The following is a 24,397-nucleotide window of genomic DNA, read 5'->3' as shown; positions in this document are numbered from 1 at the left end:
AAATACATAACGCTCCGTCACCTATGAATTTGCAACCCAAAGGCCCCGCGACATCGCACGGGCCCGTTTTGCTAGTTAAAAATAATTGGGATGTATTTTCAAAATTAAATGGATAAAACCATCATTTATCAAGGTCGAATATTCGACCAAGGTCGAATGTTCGACCTTGACCCTTGACGCCGAACCCCGATGGTTAGGAGATGTTGGGCCGGTGTAACGTCCTCCCAATAGGGTCTGGAAGAAACGTTACTAATATCAAATAAACCAACATATTATAATACGAGTACAATACTAAATGAGAAAATTTAACTTTATTGAGTACGCAGCGGAAAATGAAATGTCGTTACAATAATGGAAATAACGATAAAGTAATTGTTCATATGCAGAAGTAATAAATGCGATATCTCTTGATCCTAAGTCCAAGTAGTATCACATAAGTAGTAGATAAGAAAGCTTGAATCAAACAGCACCTGAGACAAAACATGCTAAAGTGTCAACCAAAAAGGTTGAGTGAAGTTCATAGGTTTAACAAAAGTAGTTATCGTTGTTTTTAGACCACAAGATTTAGTTGTAAAGTTGATCTCCCGCAGGATCAAAAAGTAGATCTCGCAGATCCAAAAGTAGTACTGATTCGTGATATTTTAGACTAAACGTTTGTTTTGTTGCCCCGATGATAAGTTGGCAGTACCTTATCACCATGTTTAAATCATTATTAAGTAATACAAAGACATCACGGTCAAATGTATCGGGGACGTTACTCCCGATAGGCCTACCCCCAATAATTAAGAATGCCTTATCCTGAAAGCAATTAAAAAATATCACTGTGGGGTCTTAGTAGCATAAGCTAGTCATAGTACAGTTTAGGTTCGTACTTGTGTCTAAGTTGTTTAAAGTATAAAAGCAGCATGTGTCTCACCCCAGTAAGTATAAAAAGTGCTATAGCAGTAAGAGTGGGGCTATGAAAGTCACCTTAGTAAGTAGAGAGAGAGTTATTCCTCGGAATAAAGAGTTGAACGAGTGAGCAGGAAAGTCAACCTATTGACATTTAAGAGTAGTTAAGTGTTTTGCCCATGTTTAAGTTTAAGTATGTGTTTAAGTATAGTTTGTTTTAATAAGTTTCTATTCCTAGTAAGTTACTATTTTTATAAAGTTTCCATTTTTAGAAAGTTTCTTATTTTACTAAGTTTCTATGACTAGAGAGTTTCTACTTTTATGAGTGTTTTTCATTTTAGGATACTTGCCGTATTAGATAAGCTTCCAATCACCCCTTTCCCTTCGAATGGCTAATTTAGATCTAGGGGCTTGAGCCATAGGACCCTTTAAATCGGAAATCCAAACCCTCTGCCTAGAATCTCGTAGAAACCATTCGTCAAGAAAGTTCGAAGATCTATACATCTCTAATACATATCCCAAAATATTTTTGTGCTACAATATAAGTAGTAGGTTATAGGTGCTAGTAATAGTAATAGTGTATACATGTTATGTAGCGACCCCGACAAATCGTCAAGTGACGGCGTCGACTACGTATGGTCCCATTACATGGTTATAAGCATTTATAACAAAGTTTGACCGAAAATATGTCGCATTCATTTCATAAAAGGATGTTTCAATGTTTACAAAAGTAATTCTCAAGACAAGTACATAACAAAAGTTATAGTTCATATGAAACACGTGCGACATAGTTTAAAGTAGCCAAAAAGACGCTCCACGTATGCAAGTATACTCAACATCCAATGCAAGTATCAAAAAGTATGAGCGGAAGCATGTATCACCTAAGTTCAAGGACCTGAGAAAAACATAGAGAATCTGTCAACGAAAACGTTGGTGAAATCATAGGTTTAAATAAGTAAGTGAATGAAGGTAAGTCGAACCACAAGATTTGCAACATTAATAAAGTAGTAATACATTCTAAAAGTTAATATTCACGAGCACCCAATTATCAAGGCTTAACGTTTCCTTCCATTGAACCCCATCATAATAGTGTTAGAACATACACTGTTTCTCGAAAATATATTTCACCCGTAGACGGTAGCGAACCGTCCGAAGTGAGGGTTTGTCAAACCCATATGGCCATATAACATAAGTTCTCGCTTACACCCGTCAAGTGTAACTAATGATAATCGAATTGAGGATTTGTGTTCAAACTCGTATGTAGAATGTTTGTTTTCCCGTACTTGTGTTCACTTAGTTTAAAAGAACGTTTATGTTTTCTCATCCCAAAAGTAAGTTCAAAAAAAAAGTAAAAGTGGGACTATGATCTCACCTTGTATGCACGAACAAAAAGTACTTCGACAAGTAACGTGTGCAAAGAACAATGCTAGTCTTGACCTAAACAAATAGGTTGTATCAATAACGATAGTCACGAAGGGTCAAAGATGTTCAGTTAGTCCTATGGCTCAATACGACTCGATTAATAAAGCATGTGAATCAAATTGTCAAGTTTCATGCAAGATACAAGTAGTTGAGCATGTTAGAACGATTGTATAATCGTTTGGTTAAGGTTGACTAAAAGTCAAACTTGGTCAAAGTCAAAGTCAACGAGGTCGGGTCGGGTGTCCGACAATTTTCTCATGATGAGAAGTCATATACGAGCATAATAGTCAAGTTTCATGTTAATCGGAGTTACGGTTAAGCGGGAAACATTTTGGGAGCGTTTAAAGACAAGGAAGTTGGCCTGGGCCATTTGCGCGGTGCGCAATGGGTTGCGCGGCGCGCACCCATGTGCAATACCAGGTCAGAACTCGACCAAGGGAACCATTTATTTGGGTTTTCTGATTTGCGCGGTGCGCAGGTGCACGCGCGGCGCGCATAACCTGGGGAAGTGCTGATTGCAGAAAAAAAATAACTTAAGTAACGAACCAAAACTCATTTTAACATATTTCATGCACCGAAAACACTTAAAACGCATATCATATAACATGAGAAAGGTAATTTGACAAGGAGAATAACTAAACGCATTTACTCAATCAAAACCAAACAACTTATATCAAAATCACCATTAATGCTCATCATTTATTACTCCAAGTTCATAAATGCCATATTATGATTCGGTAAATTAATGCACATGTGTAATACGCCGTTTTGAAGATAATCAAGCATACAACACAACTAGACACTTACAATTAACATTGCTAAGCATTTAATGCATCAAATATTCAATTTACTTTTATCAAACCCTAACCCAAAATCATAAAATCAACAATCTTGCTTATGAAACTAATCCATGTCAAACTACATACCAATTTGAAGCTAGTGATGTTAGGAACACAATTAAAACATGAATTTTCATCATCAAATAACATATGTACACCTAAAACTCAAGATTAAACAAGCATTCTTTCAATATGAGCTAGTTACACCAAAATAGCAAGAACAAGCATACAAAACACATAATCATACTAGACTTGAGCCATAGACACTAATTAACAACCTTTTAACTCAAAAACTCAAGAACACATAAAATTAGTGATTTTAGAAAGTTACCCAAATTTGATGAAATCGGTATGGAATCGAAGAGGAGATCACGAGGAGTTCAAATATGTAATTTGTTTGGCCCGAAGCTTGATCGATTGAATATGGATGATGAATTGCTTTTTGATGGAATTAAAGAAATGGTGGAAGTATTAGATGAAAAGGAAAATTAAATGGAGAAATGAGGTGGAAGAGGTTGACTAGTCAAGTGGCTAGTCACCACTTTGGTGTCTTGGCGAAACTAGTCCCTCAAGTTGCAATCGGGTGCGTTAAATTACCTAAAACAAGATAATTGAAACGCGTATTAACGGGAGATGTTATAAACATATAACGGAGTTTAAAATAGTTAAACGGAAAAGTTGACGGAAAAAGGCAGGATGTTACATTACCTACACCTTAAAAGAAATTTCGTCCCGAAATTTAGGTAGGCGTAGTAGTCGTTGTTTCTTCCTCGGAATCTGACATTTCCGGAACCGGGAATAGATGAGGGTGTTTCTTTCGCATTTGATCTTCTCTTTCCCAAGTAAACTCGGGTCCCCTTTTGGCGTTTCAACGGACCTTGACAATCGGGATCCGGCTTTGTTTCAATTCCTTCTCGACGTAGTCCACAATTTCAACCGGTTCCTCCACAAAATGAAGTTTGTCATTAATAGTAAGTTCCTCGAGAGGAATGACGATATCGGGCTCGGCAAGACATTTCTTCAAGTTAGATACATGAAAAGTAGGATGGACGGAGCTTAGTTGAGGCGGAAGATCCAAACGATACGCAACGGTTCCAACACGTTCTAAGATTTCGAAAGGACCAACGTACCGCGGATTTAGTTTCCCACGTTTCCCAAAACGGATGACACCTTTCCAAGGTGCGACTTTTAACATGACGAAGTCACCGACTTGAAATTCGAGGTCTTTGCGTCTTTTGTCGGTATAGCATTTTTGACGACTCCGGGCCGTCCGAAGCCTATCTCGGATTTGAAGAATCTTCTCGGTGGTTTCGTGAATGAGGTCCGGCCCGAAAATTTGCACGTCACCCACTTCGGCCCAACAAAGAGGAGAGCGACATTTTCGGCCATATAATGCTTCAAAAGGTGCGGCCTTAATACTCGCGTGATAACTATTGTTATATGAGAACTCGGCGAGGGGTAAGTGCTTGTCCCAAGCTTTTCCAAAATTAACAACGCAAGCCCGTAACATATCCTCCAATGTTTGTATGGTACGTTCACTTTGCCCATCGGTTTGGGGATGATATGCGGTACTCATGTCTAAACGCGTCCCCAACGCTTCTTGTAACGTACGCCAAAATCTAGAGACGAAACGACCATCTCGGTCGGAGATAATCGATAAAGGTACACCGTGTCGGGCTACAATCTCCTTAACATAAAGTCGTGCAAGTTTCTCCATTTTGTCGGTTTCTTTCATGGCAAGAAAGTGCGCGGATTTAGTGAGGCGGTCAACAATGACCCAAATAGTATCATAACCGCCCGACGTTTTCGGTAGTTTGGTGATAAAATCCATCGTGATCCTTTCCCACTTCCATTGTGGGATCTCGGGTTGTTGAAGTAACCCGGACGGTCTTTGGTGTTCGGCTTTGACTTTAGCGCAAGTCAAACATTTGGCAACGTATCTAGCAACTTCCTTTTTGATATTCGGCCACCAATATTGTTCTTTAAGGTCATGGTACATCTTATTGGCGCCGGGATGAATCGAGTATCGCGATTTGTGGGCTTCGTCTAGGATGAGGTTTCGTAAGTCGCCATATCTAGGCACCCAAATTCTTCCGGCGTAATATCGAAGTCCGTTCTCCTTAACTTCGAATCGAGAGACGAGGATGTTTAAAAGTTCACGTACGATGTGGTTGTCTTTAAGAGCCTCCTCTTGGGCTACACGAATTTGGCTATTAAGGTTGGAGTGAATGGTGATGTTTAAAGCTCGGACACGAAGAGGCACCGCTCTTTCTTTTCGACTTAAGGCATCGGCCACTACATTTGCCTTCCCGGGGTGGTAACGAAGCTCGCAATTATAATCGTTCAAGGTCTCAATCCACCTTCGTTGTCTCATGTTTAGTTGCTTTTGATCGAAGATATGTTGGAGACTTTTGTGATCGGTAAAGATGGTACTTTTGGTACCAAGAAGATGGTGTCTCCATAACTTAAGTGCAAAGATGACGGCACCGAGTTCAAGATCATGTGTCGTGTAGTTTCGTTCGTGAACCTTGAGTTGTCGAGAGGCATAAGCAATGACTTTCTTTCGTTGCATTAGCACACACCCATAACCGTTTTTCGAGGCATCGCAATATACAACAAAATCATCATTGCCTTCAGGAAGTGACAAGATAGGAGCGGTGGTTAGCTTAGTTTTCAAGATTTGGAATGCGGTTTCTTGTTCGGATGTCCAAACGAATTTTCGTTCCTTGTGAGTTAACGCGGTTAAAGGACGAGCGATTAAGGAGAAGTCCTTGATGAATTTACGGTAGTATCCGGCAAGACCCAAGAATTGACGAATTTGAGTAGGAGTAGTAGGAGCCTCCCATTTACTAATGGCTTCGATCTTTGCGGGATCGACTTTAATGCCTTGATCACTTACGACGTGGCCGAGGAATTGAACTTCCTTCAACCAAAATTCACACTTGGAGAACTTGGCATAGAGTTGTTCTTTTCTCAAGAGTTCAAGCACGAGTCGGAGATGTTCTTTGTGTTCCTCTTCGCTTTTAGAATAGACCAAAATATCGTCAATGAACACGATAACGAATTTGTCGAGGTATGGTTTGCACACGCGGTTCATGAGATCCATGAACACCGCCGGAGCATTAGTGAGACCAAAAGGCATGACAAGGAATTCGTAACTACCGTAACGAGTCCGGAAAGTGGTTTTGGAGACATCTTCCCCCTTAACCCTTAGTTGATGATAACCCGAACGGAGATCGATTTTTGAATATACACAAGACCCTTGTAGTTGATCAAAGAGGTCATCGATGCGAGGAAGAGGATATCGGTTTTTAACCGTCAATTTGTTTAGTTCACGATAATCAATGCACATTCGTAGGGATCCGTCTTTCTTCTTAACGAACAAAATCGAAGCGCCCCATGGTAAATGGCTAGGTTGAATGAAACCACGGTCAAGTAACTCTTGGATTTGACTTTGCAATTCTTGCAATTCGGATGGAGCGAGTCTATACGGTGCACGCGCTACGGGTGCGGCTCCTGGAATAAGATCGATTTGAAATTCAACCGGTCGATGAGGTGGAAGACCCGGTAATTCGTCGGGAAATACATCGGAATAGTCACTAACAATTGGCACATCATCGATGCACTTTTCATCGGCCTCGACTTTCTTAACGTGAGCAAGAATCGCGAAACAACCCTTGCGAAGTAGCTTTCGAACTTTAAGGCACGAAACGAGATTGAGTCCGGAGCAATTTTTGTCGCCATAGACAATCAATGGTTCACCATTCTCGATAGGAATTCGGATTGCGTGAAGATCGCAAAGAATGTGAGATTTATTTTTGACCATCCAATTCATACCGATTATTACATCAAAACTCCCTAGTTCCATGGGTATCAAGTCAATTTCAAATTTATTACCCAAAATGTTTAAAGTACACCCCCGGTAATATGTGTCGGCACTTAAGCGTTTTCCATCGGCCACTTCGATGGAGTAAGTAGTATCTAAAGGGTGTGGTGGAGTGCAAAGAGTAGGAGCCAAAGTCTTAGACACAAAACATTTATCGGCACCCGAATCGAATAAGCATGTAACATAAGTGTTGTTGAGAAGAAACGTACCCGTGACTAATTCGTTATCGTCTCGGGCTTCCTCGGTGTTGATGTTGAAGGCTCGGCCTCGGTTGTTGGGGTTGGCTTTCTTCTTCGGGCATTCGTTCCTATAGTGACCCGGTTGACCACATTCATAACAAGTGGCTGTTCTTGGAGGATTGGGCCCCTTTCGAGCGACGGGGGCGGCGCTTGTGCAATTGTTGGCCCTATGACCAACTCCTTGGCAACGGTGACAAACTAGCTTGTTACATTCGCCGTAATGATGTTTGTGGCATTTGTTGCAAAGAGGTAAGTTTCCGACATAACCCTTCTTGCCGTCGTTGTTGAAAGGCTTTTTGGTGAAGGTGTTGTTGTTGTAGTTAGTTGATGGAGTGGCTTCCCATTTCCTTTTGTTGCCACCCGACTTGTCCTCGGCCTTAGGAGCCGGTACTACGATTTCGTCAACCGTTTCAATTAATTGGCGAGCCATGTTCATAGCGGCTTGATGAGTAGTGGGTTTGGATGACATCACCCCTTGTTTGATGCTTTTTGGAAGACCGAGCATGTAGAGCTCAATCCTTTGAGATTCGGGGTTAACAAGATTAGGACACATCAAGGATAGTTCGGTGAAGCGTTGATTATAAGCTTTAAGATCGTTTCCGACCGCTTTCAAAGCTCTTAGTTCTTCCTCAAGCTTGCGGGTTTCTTCACGCGAAAAATATTCAACAATCATCTTTTCCCTTAGATCGGCCCAAGAGAGGGCATGAGCTTCATCTGTACCCACCGATTGAACATAGGTGTTCCACCATGTTAGAGCAATCCTGGAGAAAGTGTGGGTGGAGTATTTGACCTTGTCTTGATCCCGACAACCGCTTATGCTAAAGACGGCCTCGGTTTGTTCAAACCAACGAGTAAGCACAACCGGTCCACCGGTCCCATCATAAGAGTGAGGTTTGCACCCCATGAAAGCTTTGTAGGAGCACCCTTCGCTAGAGTTACCGGCTCCTTGGTTGTTGTTGTTGTTATTATTGTTGTTGTTGGACGAGTGACCGGCCATGGCCGCATCCACGGCGGTGGCTATCATGCGTTGCAAAGCTTGTTCGGGAGTTTCGGGAGGGGCGCGTCGACGAGCCATTGTTCCTTCAAAACACAAGAATACCGTTGGTTAGTATTCTAAATAATACTAACCGTGATATGGAATAAAGATAAAGAGAAAATTATCCTTGACTTGCCTTAAATTCTTTATGTCATAATGTCGGTATGTTCATATGAGTCACCGTAATATAATTTCCGGGAATTATATTACCCTAATTCATATGTGCATTCGACATTACATCATATAGTCAAGGTGGCGTGTCAATTAAATTATACAACGCAAGGTTTAGATAGAATAAGAGTAGATATGAGTGAGAGAGTTCGAGTATAAATGCACAAGTAGTCAAGTAATTCCTATGTCAAGTCTATATGCCGGTTGTAGTCTAGACTCACCAATGTACCCTATGACTTGGGTTTGACACCAATGAACTCTAAATCCCTACAACCAAGGCTCTGATACCACTTGTAGCGACCCCGACAAATCGTCAAGTGACGGCGTCGACTACGTATGGTCCCATTACATGGTTATAAGCATTTATAACAAAGTTTGACCGAAAATATGTCGCATTCATTTCATAAAAGGATGTTTCAATGTTTACAAAAGTAATTCCCAAGACAAGTACATAACAAAAGTTATAGTTCATATGAAACACGTGCGACATAGTTTAAAGTAGCCAAAAAGACGCTCCACGTATGCAAGTATACTCGACATCCAATGCAAGTATCAAAAAGTATGAGCGGAAGCATGTATCACCTAAGTTCAAGGACCTGAGAAAAACATAGAGAATCTGTCAACGAAAACGTTGGTGAAATCATAGGTTTAAATAAGTAAGTGAATGAAGGTAAGTCGAACCACAAGATTTGCAACATTAATAAAGTAGTAATACATTCTAAAAGTTAATATTCACGAGCACCCAATTATCAAGGCTTAACGTTTCCTTCCATTGAACCCCATCATAATAGTGTTAGAACATACACTGTTTCTCGAAAATATATTTCACCCGTAGACGGTAGCGAACCGTCCGAAGTGAGGGTTTGTTAAACCCATATGGCCATATAACATAAGTTCTCGCTTACACCCGTCAAGTGTAACTAATGATAATCGAATTGAGGATTTGTGTTCAAACTCGTATGTAGAATGTTTGTTTTCCCGTACTTGTGTTCACTTAGTTTAAAAGAACGTTTATGTTTTCTCATCCCAAAAGTAAGTTCAAAAAAAAAGTAAAAGTGGGACTATGATCTCACCTTGTATGCACGAACAAAAAGTACTTCGACAAGTAACGTGTGCAAAGAACAATGCTAGTCTTGACCTAAACAAATAGGTTGTATCAATAACGATAGTCACGAAGGGTCAAAGATGTTCAGTTAGTCCTATGGCTCAATACGACTCGATTAATAAAGCATGTGAATCAAATTGTCAAGTTTCATGCAAGATACAAGTAGTTGAGCATGTTAGAACGATTGTATAATCGTTTGGTTAAGGTTGACTAAAAGTCAAACTTGGTCAAAGTCAAAGTCAACGAGGTCGGGTCGGGTGTCCGACAATTTTCTCATGATGAGAAGTCATATACGAGCATAATAGTCAAGTTTCATGTTAATCGGAGTTACGGTTAAGCGGGAAACATTTTGGGAGCGTTTAAAGACAAGGAAGTTGGCCTGGGCCATTTGCGCGGTGCGCAATGGGTTGCGCGGCGCGCACCCATGTGCAATACCAGGTCAGAACTCGACCAAGGGAACCATTTATTTGGTTTTTCTGATTTGCGTGGTGCGCAGGTGCACGCGCGGCGCGCATAACCTGGGGAAGTGCTGATTGCAGAAAAAAAATAACTTAAGTAACGAACCAAAACTCATTTTAACATATTTCATGCACCGAAAACACTTAAAACGCATATCATATAACATGAGAAAGGTAATTTGACAAGGAGAATAACTAAACGCATTTACTCAATCAAAACCAAACAACTTATATCAAAATCACCATTAATGCTCATCATTTATTACTCCAAGTTCATAAATGCCATATTATGATTCGGTAAATTAATGCACATGTGTAATACGCCGTTTTGAAGATAATCAAGCATACAACACAAATAGACACTTACAATTAACATTGCTAAGCATTTAATGCATCAAATATTCAATTTACTTTTATCAAACCCTAACCCAAAATCATAAAATCAACAATCTTGCTTATGAAACTAATCCATGTCAAACTACATACCAATTTGAAGCTAGTGATGTTAGGAACACAATTAAAACATGAATTTTCATCATCAAATAACATATGTACACCTAAAACTCAAGATTAAACAAGCATTCTTTCAATATGAGCTAGTTACACCAAAATAGCAAGAACAAGCATACAAAACACATAATCATACTAGACTTGAGCCATAGACACTAATTAACAACCTTTTAACTCAAAAACTCAAGAACACATAAAATTAGTGATTTTATAAAGTTACCCAAATTTGATGAAATCGGTATGGAATCGAAGAGGAGATCACGAGGAGTTCAAATATGTAATTTGTTTGGCCCGAAGCTTGATCGATTGAATATGGATGATGAATTGCTTTTTGATGGAATTAAAGAAATGGTGGAAGTATTAGATGAAAAGGAAAATTAAATGGAGAAATGAGGTGGAAGAGGTTGACTAGTCAAGTGGCTAGTCACCACTTTGGTGTCTTGGCAAAACTAGTCCCTCAAGTTGCAATCGGGTGCGTTAAATTACCTAAAACAAGATAATTGAAACGCGTATTAACGGGAGATGTTATAAACATATAACGGAGTTTAAAATAGTTAAACGGAAAAGTTGACGGAAAAAGGCGGGATGTTACATGTTAAGTACTAGTATAAGTAGTATTAGGGTTTAAGGTTTTAATATGTATATGTATATATAATTCGTATATATACATAAAAATATTTTTTTTTTACATGTATATATAAATCTAAGAGTGTTTATGTATATACTTATGAATAACAAGTTTATAATATGAATATGAATTAACAAAGATTAAAGTTTATGTAAATAGTTTAGGGTTTATGTTATACCTTTGAAGATTCAAGATAATTAACAAAGAAAAGATGAACACGATGAAGATGGAAGATCAAAGCCTTAAAAATCTTGAAGAACTCCTTGAAGATTCCTGAAGAACACGAAGAACAAGCTTGAAGATCCGAATACCACAAGAGAGGGAGAGGGAGAGATTGTTTTTGAGAGAGGATTTTGGTGTGATTTGTGAATGAGAAACTAGGAGTCTAGAAGTGTTTATATAGTGCAAGTATTAGAGTGTTAGTCAACAAAAGGATGTTCTAATTAATGATTTTATTTTGTTTTATAATTTTTAGTCAACAAAAGGTGGTACTAGTTTATAATTAGTCAACATAAGGATGTACTAGTTTATACTTTATTTTTAGTCAACGTAAGGATGTAATTGTTTAAGATTCTTTAGTCTCATTATTATTACTATTATTATTATTATTATGTTTATTATTATTTTTACATTTACTACATGATAAGTATTATTTTCTTTTTACTAATTCATGACTTGTATTTATTTTTATTTAGTTCCCAATTGTTTTATTATTTATATAAATGTCACTTTTTATTTATTACTTATAGATTAATAGTTATAAATAATATTATTGAAATGCATAAATTTTAATTAGCAGTGAGTGTCGAATAAAAGTTTATTATTTGGTCAACATTAAATTGATTGTGTATATAACAACCCTTAAATAATTAATACGTATAGTCAGACAGTAAACCCTAAGGTCATTTCAGTAATTTCAGAAGTCAAAAAGTGAGGGTTGTTATAGTACCTCCCCGTTAATAAAAACTTCGTCCCGAAGTTTTAGGTAGACTTCTCGGATGCATCAGCAGTTGAGAAGAGATGGGGATATTTCCGTTTCATATGGTCTTTGCGTTCCCAGGTATATTCGGGGCCTCTACGCGAATTCCAACAGACTTTAATGATAGGTATGTTGCTTTTACGCGTTTGTTTGACCTCTCCTTCCATGATTTCTATAGGTTCTTCAACGAAGTGCATTTTATCATTAATGCGAAGATCAATCAAAATGATGATGTTATACAAGTCATTTCAGTAAATTGGATACATGAAATGTGTTATGAATGGTATTGAGCTCATTTAAAACCTTGAGCATTTTATGCCACAATATTAGGGCAGACAAACAGAGAGGAGTTCGTGAAAATCACACTCATGAAATTTGATAGAGATCTTCATTGTTTACAACAAGAATATTTTAATGATGAATATAAGTTGAAAAATAAAGTTTTATCACTATTGAATAATATGGATAAAACGATTCGTTTATAGGAAGAGTATAAACGAAGCTATCATAAAAGAGTGAAATGAGAAAATTAAATGTTCGCCTTAACTTTTGACGTAGTCACGATTGATTTCCGGAATTCAAGGAATTAAAGGAAATCTTCGTAATCTATAAGATTTGATTCTCCGGTATTTACGAAATTTTGAGATTTGTTTGATTAAATGCGGTGATTTGCCTCGATTGATGTGTTTGGAATTTTGCTATAAATTAGCTTCTTCCGTTTCATTATCTTCACCACTTCTATACTTTCTTTCTCAATTCAAACTTCCAAAAGATTAAGAAAATGCTAAATCCAGTTCTGATCCTGGTTATTATATTGACCATCTATGCAGTCATTCTTCTTTTTCTTTTACCGCCAGAGGAATCTGTTTACTTCTTCTATGCTCTTGGGGTTATAGTGTTTTTAATTATCCCGTGTCTTTATATTGCTATACGCATTGATATACACGGTTTGTAATTTCGGAGTCGTTATCGGGCTTTATATTTTCCCTTATATGTCGGAGCTTTATGTTTTTGTTTCTTCTTTCCGACTTCAAGTCAAGCGAGTAATGGTCCAGAATTCATAGGTATGAAGTTTTGAATGATCATAATATATAAAGTAGAAAGGAAAGGTAATAGCACGATTTGATTTGTCATATTACCAGAATATCCGAAAAAGACCGAATCATCAAGAAAAATACTTTCTTGATATGTTTAGAGGTTAAATAGAATGTAAGAGTCGTGTAACATGGCAAATGATGATTATAAAATCTATGAATCATCATCTTCCATTAAAAACTGAGCATGACTTACTGTAATATAATCACGTTGGCCTGACGTCATTATATTATATTAACTCATGCTTCAATTCCCAATCACTTCTTCAAAGCATTTATAATTTAAACTCGAATTTTACAGAATATAGAAACTAAAACAGTTTCCTTTATAAAGATATCGCAAAGAGATACTTAATTGCGGACATGAATCGTTATGAAGATATCTTCCGAAATATAGAGGATATTTATGATGATATTTTGGAATTTCTAAGTTCGAAAGTTGATGAAGAAAAATTTTTCGCAAGCTTTTAACATGACTTTGGAGCAAGATATTCTCTAAAGATTTCACCGGATTCAGAATTTCCTGGATTCTTTGAATATAGGGTTTGACCCTTGTGTTTGTCCTTGGTCTCCTCCATGGTTAGCTCAATCCGTTTTTTAGTTCCAAATTTTCTTTTGGGCTTTTCCAACGTACCATTCTTTATTATCAAACTGTTAGCCCTTAAGAACATCTATAGCATTTGCTGCTTCGTCAGCATTCTCAAGGTTAACGAATCTGAATCATTGATTGACAACCCGAGATGGTTTCAAGAAATTTTATTTTTAGATGATTAAACGCTGATTGTAATCGTCAATGGATCGAATGGTTGACGAATAGGCGTTGTTGATTTCAAAAGTAATGAATGATAATTTTGGTGGTTTGATGTGATAATTCATCATAGAATACGAATGAATATAATTCATGAATGTAGTGATCTTTAGGAAGATAACATCTGCTATAGCTTTACTTGAATTCTGATATGTCAAATTCAGAATATGTAATTTGATTTGAATGAAAATGGTTGTTCTTTGGTGCGCGGATACATATGTAGATTTAAGTAGTATAGTTACTGATTATTGAATCAGAATTTGAAGAATGTACAATGTAACATATTAATGTGAGATATAAATATTTCTCGGGTATTACCTACCCATTAAAATATTTTCACAATTAACAGTTTGTACAAAAGAGAAGATATACGTTCATATATGTATTCTTCAGATATAATATAGATTTAATGAGTTAATATAATATTAAACTCATTTGATTTGCGGTTGAAACGAGAATAAATAATCTCCAAAACCTTAGAGATTTCATAATTGTCGCGAAATATTTCGCTAATGAAGTTATGAATCAATACTTCATCGTTCATTGTTATTGATATACCTCAGTATATGATGTTGGTGCTCGTAGAATTCTTGTGAAATTCATAAGGCACGAATGATGTTTTCTAGAAAGTTTCGAGTACATCAAAAATGAAAGTATACAATCAATCATGTATTTGAGTAATACACTTGGTTTATTATGAAATGGAGTTTATTGTGTTGAAGCAGTGATTAACGATTGTTAAGTCATTAACGAAGGATGTACATCATAGCATATTAATGATATGAATTAATCAAGTAGTACATACTAGTTAAGATTCACACGTAATAGCTTAGTATGAAAAGATTTATTATTGTTCCAATCCATATATATAAAGTATACATATGTAATTCTTCAGGAAGAATGAGTCAATACATCTTAACTCATTATTACTAATATTCCTTGGTATCTATGGGGCGTATGATGTTGATGTTTGAGGTACTGAGTGTGATGTTGAGGCGTGGAATACGGATGTTTTTGTTGGTGAAGCTGGTGATGTTGGTGGTGATGCCGATGGTACTGGTGGTACTGGTTATGCTGCTGGTGCTGCTGCTGGTGTTCGTAGGTTTCGCACCATATTCTCCAGAGCCACTACTCGAGCGCGAAGCTCGTTGACTTCTTCTATTATTCCGGGATGATTGGCGGTTCGGACAAGTGGATGAATAAGATCTAAAATTTTAGATATTATATATTCGTGACTGGATATCCTGGAAATGAGGGTGAAAATAGTGTTCCGAACGGGTTCGCCAGTAAGTGTTTCAGGTTCTTCACCAAGAGGTGAATTCGGTTGGTGGAAGGGATCACCTTCTTCTTGTCTCCATTGATTAAGTTTACTACGAACCCATCCCCAATTCATCCAAAATAGATGATGGCTGATTGGTTGGTTCATTCCGGTTACGCTGCCATTGGAGCTCGAAGAGTTCGAGGAATCCATATTATGTGTTTGAAATTAGGGTTTTTGATATGAGATTAGTTTTGAATACTGGATGATATATTCGTCTCCTCGAATACGTGTATATAGCAAAAAGATTTCCGTAATTTATGGAGGGAATTTAGGAAAAGTGTTAAACAAAATCTATTAGGATAGATACGATAAGATATAATAAGATATGATGTGTCTTTACTTTAATAATGGCAGTATGACGTGTCGAGATCATAAAGTGATAAGTATGTAATCTAATAATCTTTTGATTAAAGACTTTCAATTCGTATACTGTGATAACCCAATGACATTTTTCAATTCGCAAACCGATGCATAAAGGCATAAGGCATATAGGTACGTGATATAACAGAGAGTTATATACGTTTGAGTGTGAGTAGTAACAATTATAAGAATTTCAAAATCATGGATAATATTTCATGTAATACATATGTAATACACATAACCATGATAGATGACTTATGAATGTCAAGAATTTCTGAAATCATTGTGTCGCATTTAGATGCGGTGGTGTAATTGTATAGTACTCAGGAAAGTGAGCAAAGTTCTTAGATTAGCTCGGCATTCTAAGATAAGTAAAGTTTCTAAAGTATAGTGTAGCATTTAACAGTTAAAGGCAACAATTAAAGGCACTATGGTCAAGGAAAGTTGTAGTCCTACATTAGGAAAGAGACTTTGATTAGAATCTTTAAGTCAAGTTTGGTAAAGCATGATTGTTAAGATTATAAGGCAATTCTAAATGCTTTAAGTCTAAGGCAGGAAAGGTTATAGTTTCCTAGATTGCTAAGGCACCCTAGCTAGCAAGTAAGGCACACATAAAAATGCAATCCTGGTTCTCTATAACAGCCTGGTTATGCTCTGATACCAATCTGTAACGTCCACCCAATAGGGTCTGGAAGAAACGTTACTAATATCAAATAAACCAACATATTATAATACGAGAACAATACTAAATGAGAAAATTTAACTTTATTGAGTACGCAGCAGAAAATGAAATGTCGTTACAATAATGGAAATAACGATAAAGTAATTGTTCATATGCAGAAGTAATAAATGCGATATCTCTTGATCCTAAGTCCAAGTAGCATCACATAAGTAGTAGATAAGAAAGCTTGAATCAAACAGCACCTGAGACAAAACATGCTAAAGTGTCAACCAAAAAGGTTGAGTGAAGTTCATAGGTTTAACAAAAGTAGTTATCGTTGTTTTTAGACCACAAGATTTAGTTGTAAAGTTGATCTCCCGCAGGATCAAAAAGTAGATCTCGCAGATCCAAAAGTAGTACTGATTCGTGATATTTTAGACTAAACGTTTGTTTTGTTGCTCCGATGATAAGTTGGCAGTACCTTATCACCATGTTTAAATCATTATTAAGTAATACAAAGACATCACGGTCAAATGTATCGGGGACGTTACTCCCGATAGGCCTACCCCCAATAATTAAGAATGCCTTATCCTGAAAGCAATTAAAAAATATCACTGTGGGGTCTTAGTAGCATAAGCTAGTCATAGTACAGTTTAGGTTCGTACTTGTGTCTAAGTTGTTTAAAGTATAAAAGCAGCATGTGTCTCACCCCAGTAAGTATAAAAAGTGCTATAGCAGTAAGAGTGGGGCTATGAAAGTCACCTTAGAAAGTAGAGAGAGAGTTATTCCTCGGAATAAAGAGTTGAACGAGTGAGCAGGAAAGTCAACCTATTGACATTTAAGAGTAGTTAAGTGTTTTGCCCATGTTTAAGTTTAAGTATGTGTTTAAGTATAGTTTGTTTTAATAAGTTTCTATTCCTAGTAAGTTACTATTTTTATAAAGTTTCCATTTTTAGAAAGTTTCTTATTTTACTAAGTTTCTATGACTAGAGAGTTTCTACTTTTATGAGTGTTTTTCATTTTAGGATACTTGCCGTATTAGATAAGCTTCCAATCACCCATTTCCCTTCGAATGGCTAATTTAGATCTAGGGGCTTGAGCCATAGGACCCTTTAAATCGGAAATCCAAACCCTCTGCCTAGAATCTCGTAGAAACCATTCGTCAAGAAAGTTCGAAGATCTATACATCTCTAATACATATCCCAAAATGTTTTTGTGCTACAATATAAGTAGTAGGTTATAGGTGCTAGTAATAGTAATAGTGTATACATGTTAAGTACTAGTATAAGTAGTATTAGGGTTTAAGGTTTTAATATGTATATGTATATATAATTCGTATATATACATAAAAATATTTTTTTTTACATGTATATATGTATATATAAATCTAAGAGTGTTTATGTATATACTTATGAATAACAAGTTTATAATATGAATATGAATTAACAAAGATTAAAGTTTATGTGAATAGTTTAGGGTTTATGTTATACCTTTGAAGATTCAAGATAATTAACAAAGAAAAGATGAACACGATGAAGATGGAAGATCAAAGCCTTAAAAATCTTGAAGAACTCCTTGAAGATTCCTGAAGAACACGAAGAACAAGCTTGAAGATTCGAATACCACAAGAGAGGGAGAGGGAGAGATTGTTTTTGAGAGAGGATTTTGGTGTGATTTGTGAATGAGAAACTAGGAGTTTAGGAGTGTTTATATAGTGCAAGTATTAGAGTGTTAGTCAACATAAGGATGTTCTAATTAATGATTTTATTTTGTTTTATAATTTTTAATCAACAAAAGGTGGTACTAGTTTATAATTAATCAACATAAGGATGTACTAGTTTATACTTTATTTTTAGTCAACATAAGGATGTAATTGTTTAAGATTCTTTAGTCTCATTATTATTACTATTATTATTATTATTATTATGTTTATTATTATGTTTATTATTATTTTTACATTTACTACATGATAAGTATTATTTTCTTTTTACTAATTCATGACTTGTATTTATTTTTATTTAGTTCCCAATTATTTTATTATTTATATAAATGTCACTTTTTATTTATTACTTATAGATTAATAGTTATAAATAATATTATTGAATTGCATAAATTTTAATTAGCAGTGAGTGTCGAATAAAAGTTTATTATTTGGTCAACGTTAAATTGATTGTGTATATAACAACCCTTAAATAATTAATACGTATAGTCAGACAGTAAACCCTAAGGTCATTTCAGTAATTTCAGAAGTCAAAAAGTGAGGGTTGTTATAGCCGGAGTGGAGAGACGGTCGGAATCCAGCATCACTATTGCCCTACTTCGAAAAGTGGTGCAACTCCTGATGCTCAAACTTAGTATAAGTCCAACCACATGCTATATATTAACCAAATTATTATATTCTAAATTCGATTCATTTAATATCGTACAAACTAGTTAACTACGGAGCCATTTCTAAGTTTGATGATTAGATCATCTCTGATAGTTAATCATCTTTTATGACAAACATCTTTCTGAAAATCCATAAGGTTAAATACAAACTATGACATTAATTAGGATAATGCTAAGTCATATCTTATTATTTATTGATGATTCAAACATGGAATGTCAATGATCCGTTTTGTGAATGACCCTTCAAAGACATAGAAGGTGCACAAAATCAAGTGTTATATCAAATGTTTTGATGAAAAAAAAAAGGTTCATCTTGCACTATTTTCTTTATTCTCTTAATGATCATAAACAAATTGCCATTATATCCTTCTATTGACTACATAAAATATATTAAAATAATACAATCGATAAATAAATATCATATTACACGTTTCTAAAGGATAGAATTAGAATTAACAAATCAAAGAAAAAGAGGAAAAGCAGAACCATCATAAGCCCTTTACTTTTATGCATGTACCAACGTAGCATTGCTTCAACGGTATCGGGTGCTGGGACCGAGCCTCTGTGGAAGGTCTCAGGTTCGAGTCCCACCAGGGGGTTTTCTGTGGAATTCCTGGCTGTCTGCCCGCTTAGATGCCAGTTAAGGGTCCGCGGCTTCCTCCTGTGTGGATGTGTGAGTGGGTCTAACAACTAACAAGCCGTTCTAAAAAAAAAAAAACTTTTATGCATATCTTATAACAAGGACGAGTTGGGGAGTTGGTGGTGACCCGATCTCATATAGGGGAGGTCAAGGGTTTGACTCTCACTTGATGCAAAAAAAATTTGTTGTTGTTTGCCCATTCCATGAGCCTCAGAGGCTGCGGACGTTGTCTTGCATTCGAACCTCACCCGAGAGGGTTTTAGAACACACAATGTCCGTATGTATTCTTCATGGGGGTTTACTCCTGAAAGGCAGTTAGACTGTAATAGTTCAACCAAGGAAATGATCAGATGCTGAATTCTGACATCTTTGACTAAATTAAACAATTTTTCAAAATCTAAAGGAACAACGCAAAGGCCTATTTAACATTGTGTGACACGTAAATTTATAGTAAGATCAACTAAGAAAAATGATATTAACGACAACAATATGTGTAATTTCTGATGCTTTTAAAATCATGTCTTCACGCTTAAAGATTTTTACTACTAAATTTTTTGGCGCTTCAAGGTATCGTGGGAATTAATGACGTCAAAATACAATTACATTTTTTATGCTTATTAGTTAAAAAAAAAAAACAAACAAAAAAACAATCACTTTATGACAATTAGAAGCGTCAACAAATATTTACATATTGACACCCGAAAGTGTCAATAAGACCACTTGTATCGGCCATTGGAAACGCCAGTGGAAAGTGATGTGGCAACAAAGCAACCAGAGAGGGATGAGTAGCGAGGCGGCGGTTGGTGGCGTTTCTAGGCGTCGGTTGGATTCCGTCAAGGAAGACAACCGGCGTTTGCTTATTTTTTATTATTATTCTAAAAATAATTAATAATCATCATTCCTCACACACCAATTTGATCCAGGTACACATAATTATCTATTATAACCTTAATTATATTTAAAATAATAATATAAGTTCAACTCCTTAAATTAATCTAGGGGTATAACTATAAGTTTATGAGACAAAAATGTACATAGATTAAAAAGTGGTGTGTGAGGATCACCTCTCGTTTTAATACTTACTCAATTATATTTTAACACATCATCACAATATTCTTAACCAACACCAAAAACCAACACTACCAATACTTGACACTAAAAACCAACACATCCTAGTCATCAAAAAGTGCAAAAAAAACAACAAAGACGAACAAGAAACGCCACTTACCACTACAAACTGTCAAAGCCACATGAAACTCCACATTCAAATTATACAAGTTAACACCTAAAAGCATGAGAAACATAATAAATTTAACATTAACAAGCGTCAAAAACATTTCAAACATCACATTTAAAAGTGTCAAAGTGTTATGCATGTTGAAACTTATTGGTGTCAACAACATTCAACTTTTCTAGTAATACAAGAAAGTGTATTACTTGCAAATGCTTATAATCCTCTACATGCACTCGATGTTATCGATATATTAGAAGTAGATGATGAGGAAAATGAAGTTGTATCTATACCTAGAGATTCTAGAAACATTTTCTGAGAGATCGTCAAGGAACGGCTAAACAATTGTTCGAAGATTATTTTTATTAAAATGTATCAATCTAATTATAGTTTTTTTTTTTTTTTTGTTAGTTATTTTGTTGGTTAAGAATGTGCAGGTGGTCAAAGTGCAATTTTTGGAACTTTGGTGCTTGCGGCTCAAGTTTTTTAAGCTTAAAGTCGGTTATTGGGACTTCAGGGGCTTGGTGGTCATTTGTTGAAAGTTGGATGTATTTAAGCTCATCTAGGGTTGCTGGTGCAGTCATTCAACACATTCTTCATTATCATTCTCTCTATTATTCTCCTGATTATGAAACCCTAGATATCATTCTCTGATTATTCACTCATTCGTTTATATTGCTAATCATCTTGATTGCAATAAGTGTACTGGTTTCTGTAATAGTTGTGGTTTCAATTATTCAAGGTGTTATAAAAGTGTTAAAATAATTTGTGTTGATTTGAGGTGTCTGATCTTGTGTTATTGTTTGATTCATACTACAATTTGTTCATGGTATCAGAGCGGCGTGTTCGTTCGTGGTGATTTGTTCTTCGATTTCATCTTTTAGTGTTCGAGGAAATTTGTTTAGGGTTTCTTATTTGAGATTCATCTGATTTTGTTGAATCTGGTTATCAATTGGTTTCTGGTTGTGTTCAAATACACGTGTGTTGATTTGATATCTTCAGATCTGGTGTTTGGTACTAAAACCCTAATTTCACAAATTAGGGTTAGGGTTTGGTGATCGTCTGTTTCTCTGGAGTTCATCATCTTCATATTTTCTTGTTAATCTTCCGCTGCATCATCAATCACTTGTGATTGATCGGTTACTTCTTACCCTTCTTTATCTTTTTTTTTGTGTGTTCTAAGTTTCTTGTTTACCTTGTAGAAGAGACAATCCTGTGTTCTTGCCTTGGTCATAATTCCCTTGAGAATTGTGATATCCTGGTTCATACACAGCTATTGTTTAGGATTTATTGTTTAATATTTTCTGTTTTTTAGTCTGATGCTTGTTTGTGTGTTTATATAATTGTTTATCATCATGACTAAGGATGATTCTTCTGGTTCTGGTGATTTGACCATGATAAGCAAATTGGATTTTGGTGACCCTTTATATCTACATGCTAGTGATATCACTAGTACACCTTTAATAAATTTTAAACTAAAGGGAACTGAAAACTACAAATCTTGGGCATGTGCAATGGAATTAGCTTTACAAACTAAAAATAAAATGGGTTTTATAGATAAAACATTAAAGAAACCTGAATTTAATGATACATTAGCAAATCAATGGGAAAGATGTAATGCAGTTGTTTTATCATGGATTTTGGGTTCTGTTTCTGATGAGCTTTATTATGGTCAAATCTATTCTAAAATTGCTTCTGTGGTTTGGGATGAGTTAAAAGAAACTTATGATAAGGTGGATGGTTCTGTTATGTTTAATTTGTATCAGAAAATTAATTGTTTAACTCAAGGTGGTAGTTCTATGTCTGAATATTATCATAAATTGAATTCTCTGTGGAAACAATATGATATTTTATGCAAACTGCCTAATTGTAAATGTGATGCTGAAAAATCTTGACAAGAACATAATAATCATTTAAAGCTAATGCAGTTTCTAATGGGTCTTGATGATATATATGTTGATCTTAGAAGTAATATATTATCTAGGGATCCATTACCTTCTGTTAAATCTGCTTTTTCAATTGTGTCTAGAGAAGAATCACATAGGAATGTCAATGATAAAAAAAACCTGTTACTGAGACTGCTGCATTTTTTAGTAATAAACCAAAAAACTCTGCTGTTCAAACTGATTTGAAATGTAAAAAATGTCTTAGAACATGTCACACTATTGATAGATGCTTTGAGATTATAGGATATCCACCTAGGAATAATAATATGAAATGTACTAAGTGTGGATTGACTAATCATACTGTTGACAAATGTTTTAAAGTTGTTGGTTATCCTCCTAATTTTAAAAGAAGATCTTTTAATCAGCAAACTAATTCTAAATCTTACAATGTTGTTTCTGAGGGTAATGCTACAACTTCCAGTACTTCCACCTCCAATGTGTCTATAACCAATGAACAACTTTCAAGATTATTGTGCTTACTTGATGATAAAAAGATTGGTTCATCTACTGTTTCTAATATGTCAGGTGGTTATATGAATCTAAATGTTTATTTTAATTCTAATATTTGTAAATTTTTTAAAGCAAATCAAGTGTATTCAAAAACCAATATTAACTATGATTGGATCATAGATTCTGGAGCTAATCAGCACATGACAAGTAATGAAGAAAATCTTGAAAAAGTTGTTGATGTTAAGGATTTGAATCTAACTGTTAATCATCCTAATGGAACTAAGGCTAAAATAAGTAAAATTGGAGATTTAAGGTTAACAAAAGACTTTGTTTTACATGATGTGCTGATTGTTCCTGAATATTATATTAGCCTTCTTTCTATGTATTGTATTGCTAAAGATGATGATTTATTAGTGAGTTTTGATAAAAACAAATGTTATATTCAGGACTTAAAAGCAATGAAAACTGTTGTGACTGGTAATCAGCTTGATGGCTTATATTTTTTTCAATAATTGTGCTAAAGGTAATAGTTGTTTTTTAAATAATGATATGACTTGTTTGTTGTCTAAAACAGTATGGCATGACAAACTTGGTCATCCTGCAGACCAAGTGTTACATGTTCTTAAAAATGATTTAAATTTGCAAGGATTTAATAGTCATGAACCTTGTGAAATTTGTCATAAGGCTAAACAGACTAGAGAACCCTTTCCTTTAAGTGAACATAAGTCTACTGATGTTGGTCAATTAATCCATCTAGATGTTGCAAGAGCACTTATGTTTCAGGGAGGGATTCCTTTGGATTTATGGGGTGAATGTGTGCTAACTGCTACTTATTTGATTAACAGGTTACCTTCTTCCATTCTGTCAGGAAAGTGTCCCTATGAGTTGGTGTATAATAAAAAACCTTGTCTTTCCCACTTGAGAGTTTTTGGATGTTTAGCTTTTGCTACAATTTTAGATTCAAAAGATAAGTTTGGTTCAAGGTCTGAAAAGTGTGCTTTAATAGGATATTCAAATCAAAAGAAGGGTTACAAATTGTTTGGTTTTGATAAGTAAATGTTTTTTTTTCAAGAGATGTGAAGTTTTATGAAAATATTTTTCCCTTCAAGTCAAAATTTCAAATTATTGATGAGTCAAATGTTTTAAGTGATTTAAATACTTTAAATTTTTTTGATAATTTCTTTAATGAAAACCAAAACTCTCAAAGTCCCAATGATGAAGGGAAAGAAGGTACTGATTGTGATGGCAGTGATGAATTAAATCTAAGTTGTTCCCAAAAGGATACTAGAGTTGATTTGTTACCTGCAACACAAAATGCTGATCAGCCTATCCCT

At 35.5% G+C, this 24,397-nt stretch overlaps 1 protein-coding gene across 1 annotated transcript; it reads left to right on the top strand.

Moving 5' to 3' along the window:
- The first annotated feature begins 22,601 nt into the window (after positions 1–22,601).
- Positions 22,602–24,119, top strand: LOC139902294 (uncharacterized). Its single transcript, XM_071884934.1, has 4 exons — positions 22,602–22,735; positions 22,840–23,138; positions 23,244–23,540; positions 23,638–24,119. The coding sequence occupies exons 1-4, from the start codon at positions 22,602–22,604 to the stop codon at positions 24,117–24,119; spliced, it is 1,212 nt and encodes a 403-aa protein (XP_071741035.1).
- Positions 24,120–24,397: the final 278 nt, after the last annotated feature.

Source organism: Rutidosis leptorrhynchoides, chromosome 3, assembly GCF_046630445.1.
Source record: "Rutidosis leptorrhynchoides isolate AG116_Rl617_1_P2 chromosome 3, CSIRO_AGI_Rlap_v1, whole genome shotgun sequence".
Lineage (NCBI taxonomy): Eukaryota > Viridiplantae > Streptophyta > Magnoliopsida > Asterales > Asteraceae > Rutidosis > Rutidosis leptorrhynchoides.
Note: the sequence above shows the minus strand (reverse complement) of the source record. Positions and strands in the feature narration are given on the sequence as shown.

Excerpts from the sequence above, each read along its gene's own strand:
- LOC139902294 (XM_071884934.1), top strand. The coding sequence starts at position 22,602 with ATGGGTCTTGATGATATATATGTTGATCTTAGAAGTAATATATTATCT. Across the intron at positions 22,736-22,839 it reads GTCAATGATAAAAAAAACCT|ATGCTTTGAGATTATAGGAT; the intron begins GTTACTGAGACT and ends CACTATTGATAG. Across the intron at positions 23,541-23,637 it reads AATGAAAACTGTTGTGACTG|TATGGCATGACAAACTTGGT; the intron begins GTAATCAGCTTG and ends TGTCTAAAACAG.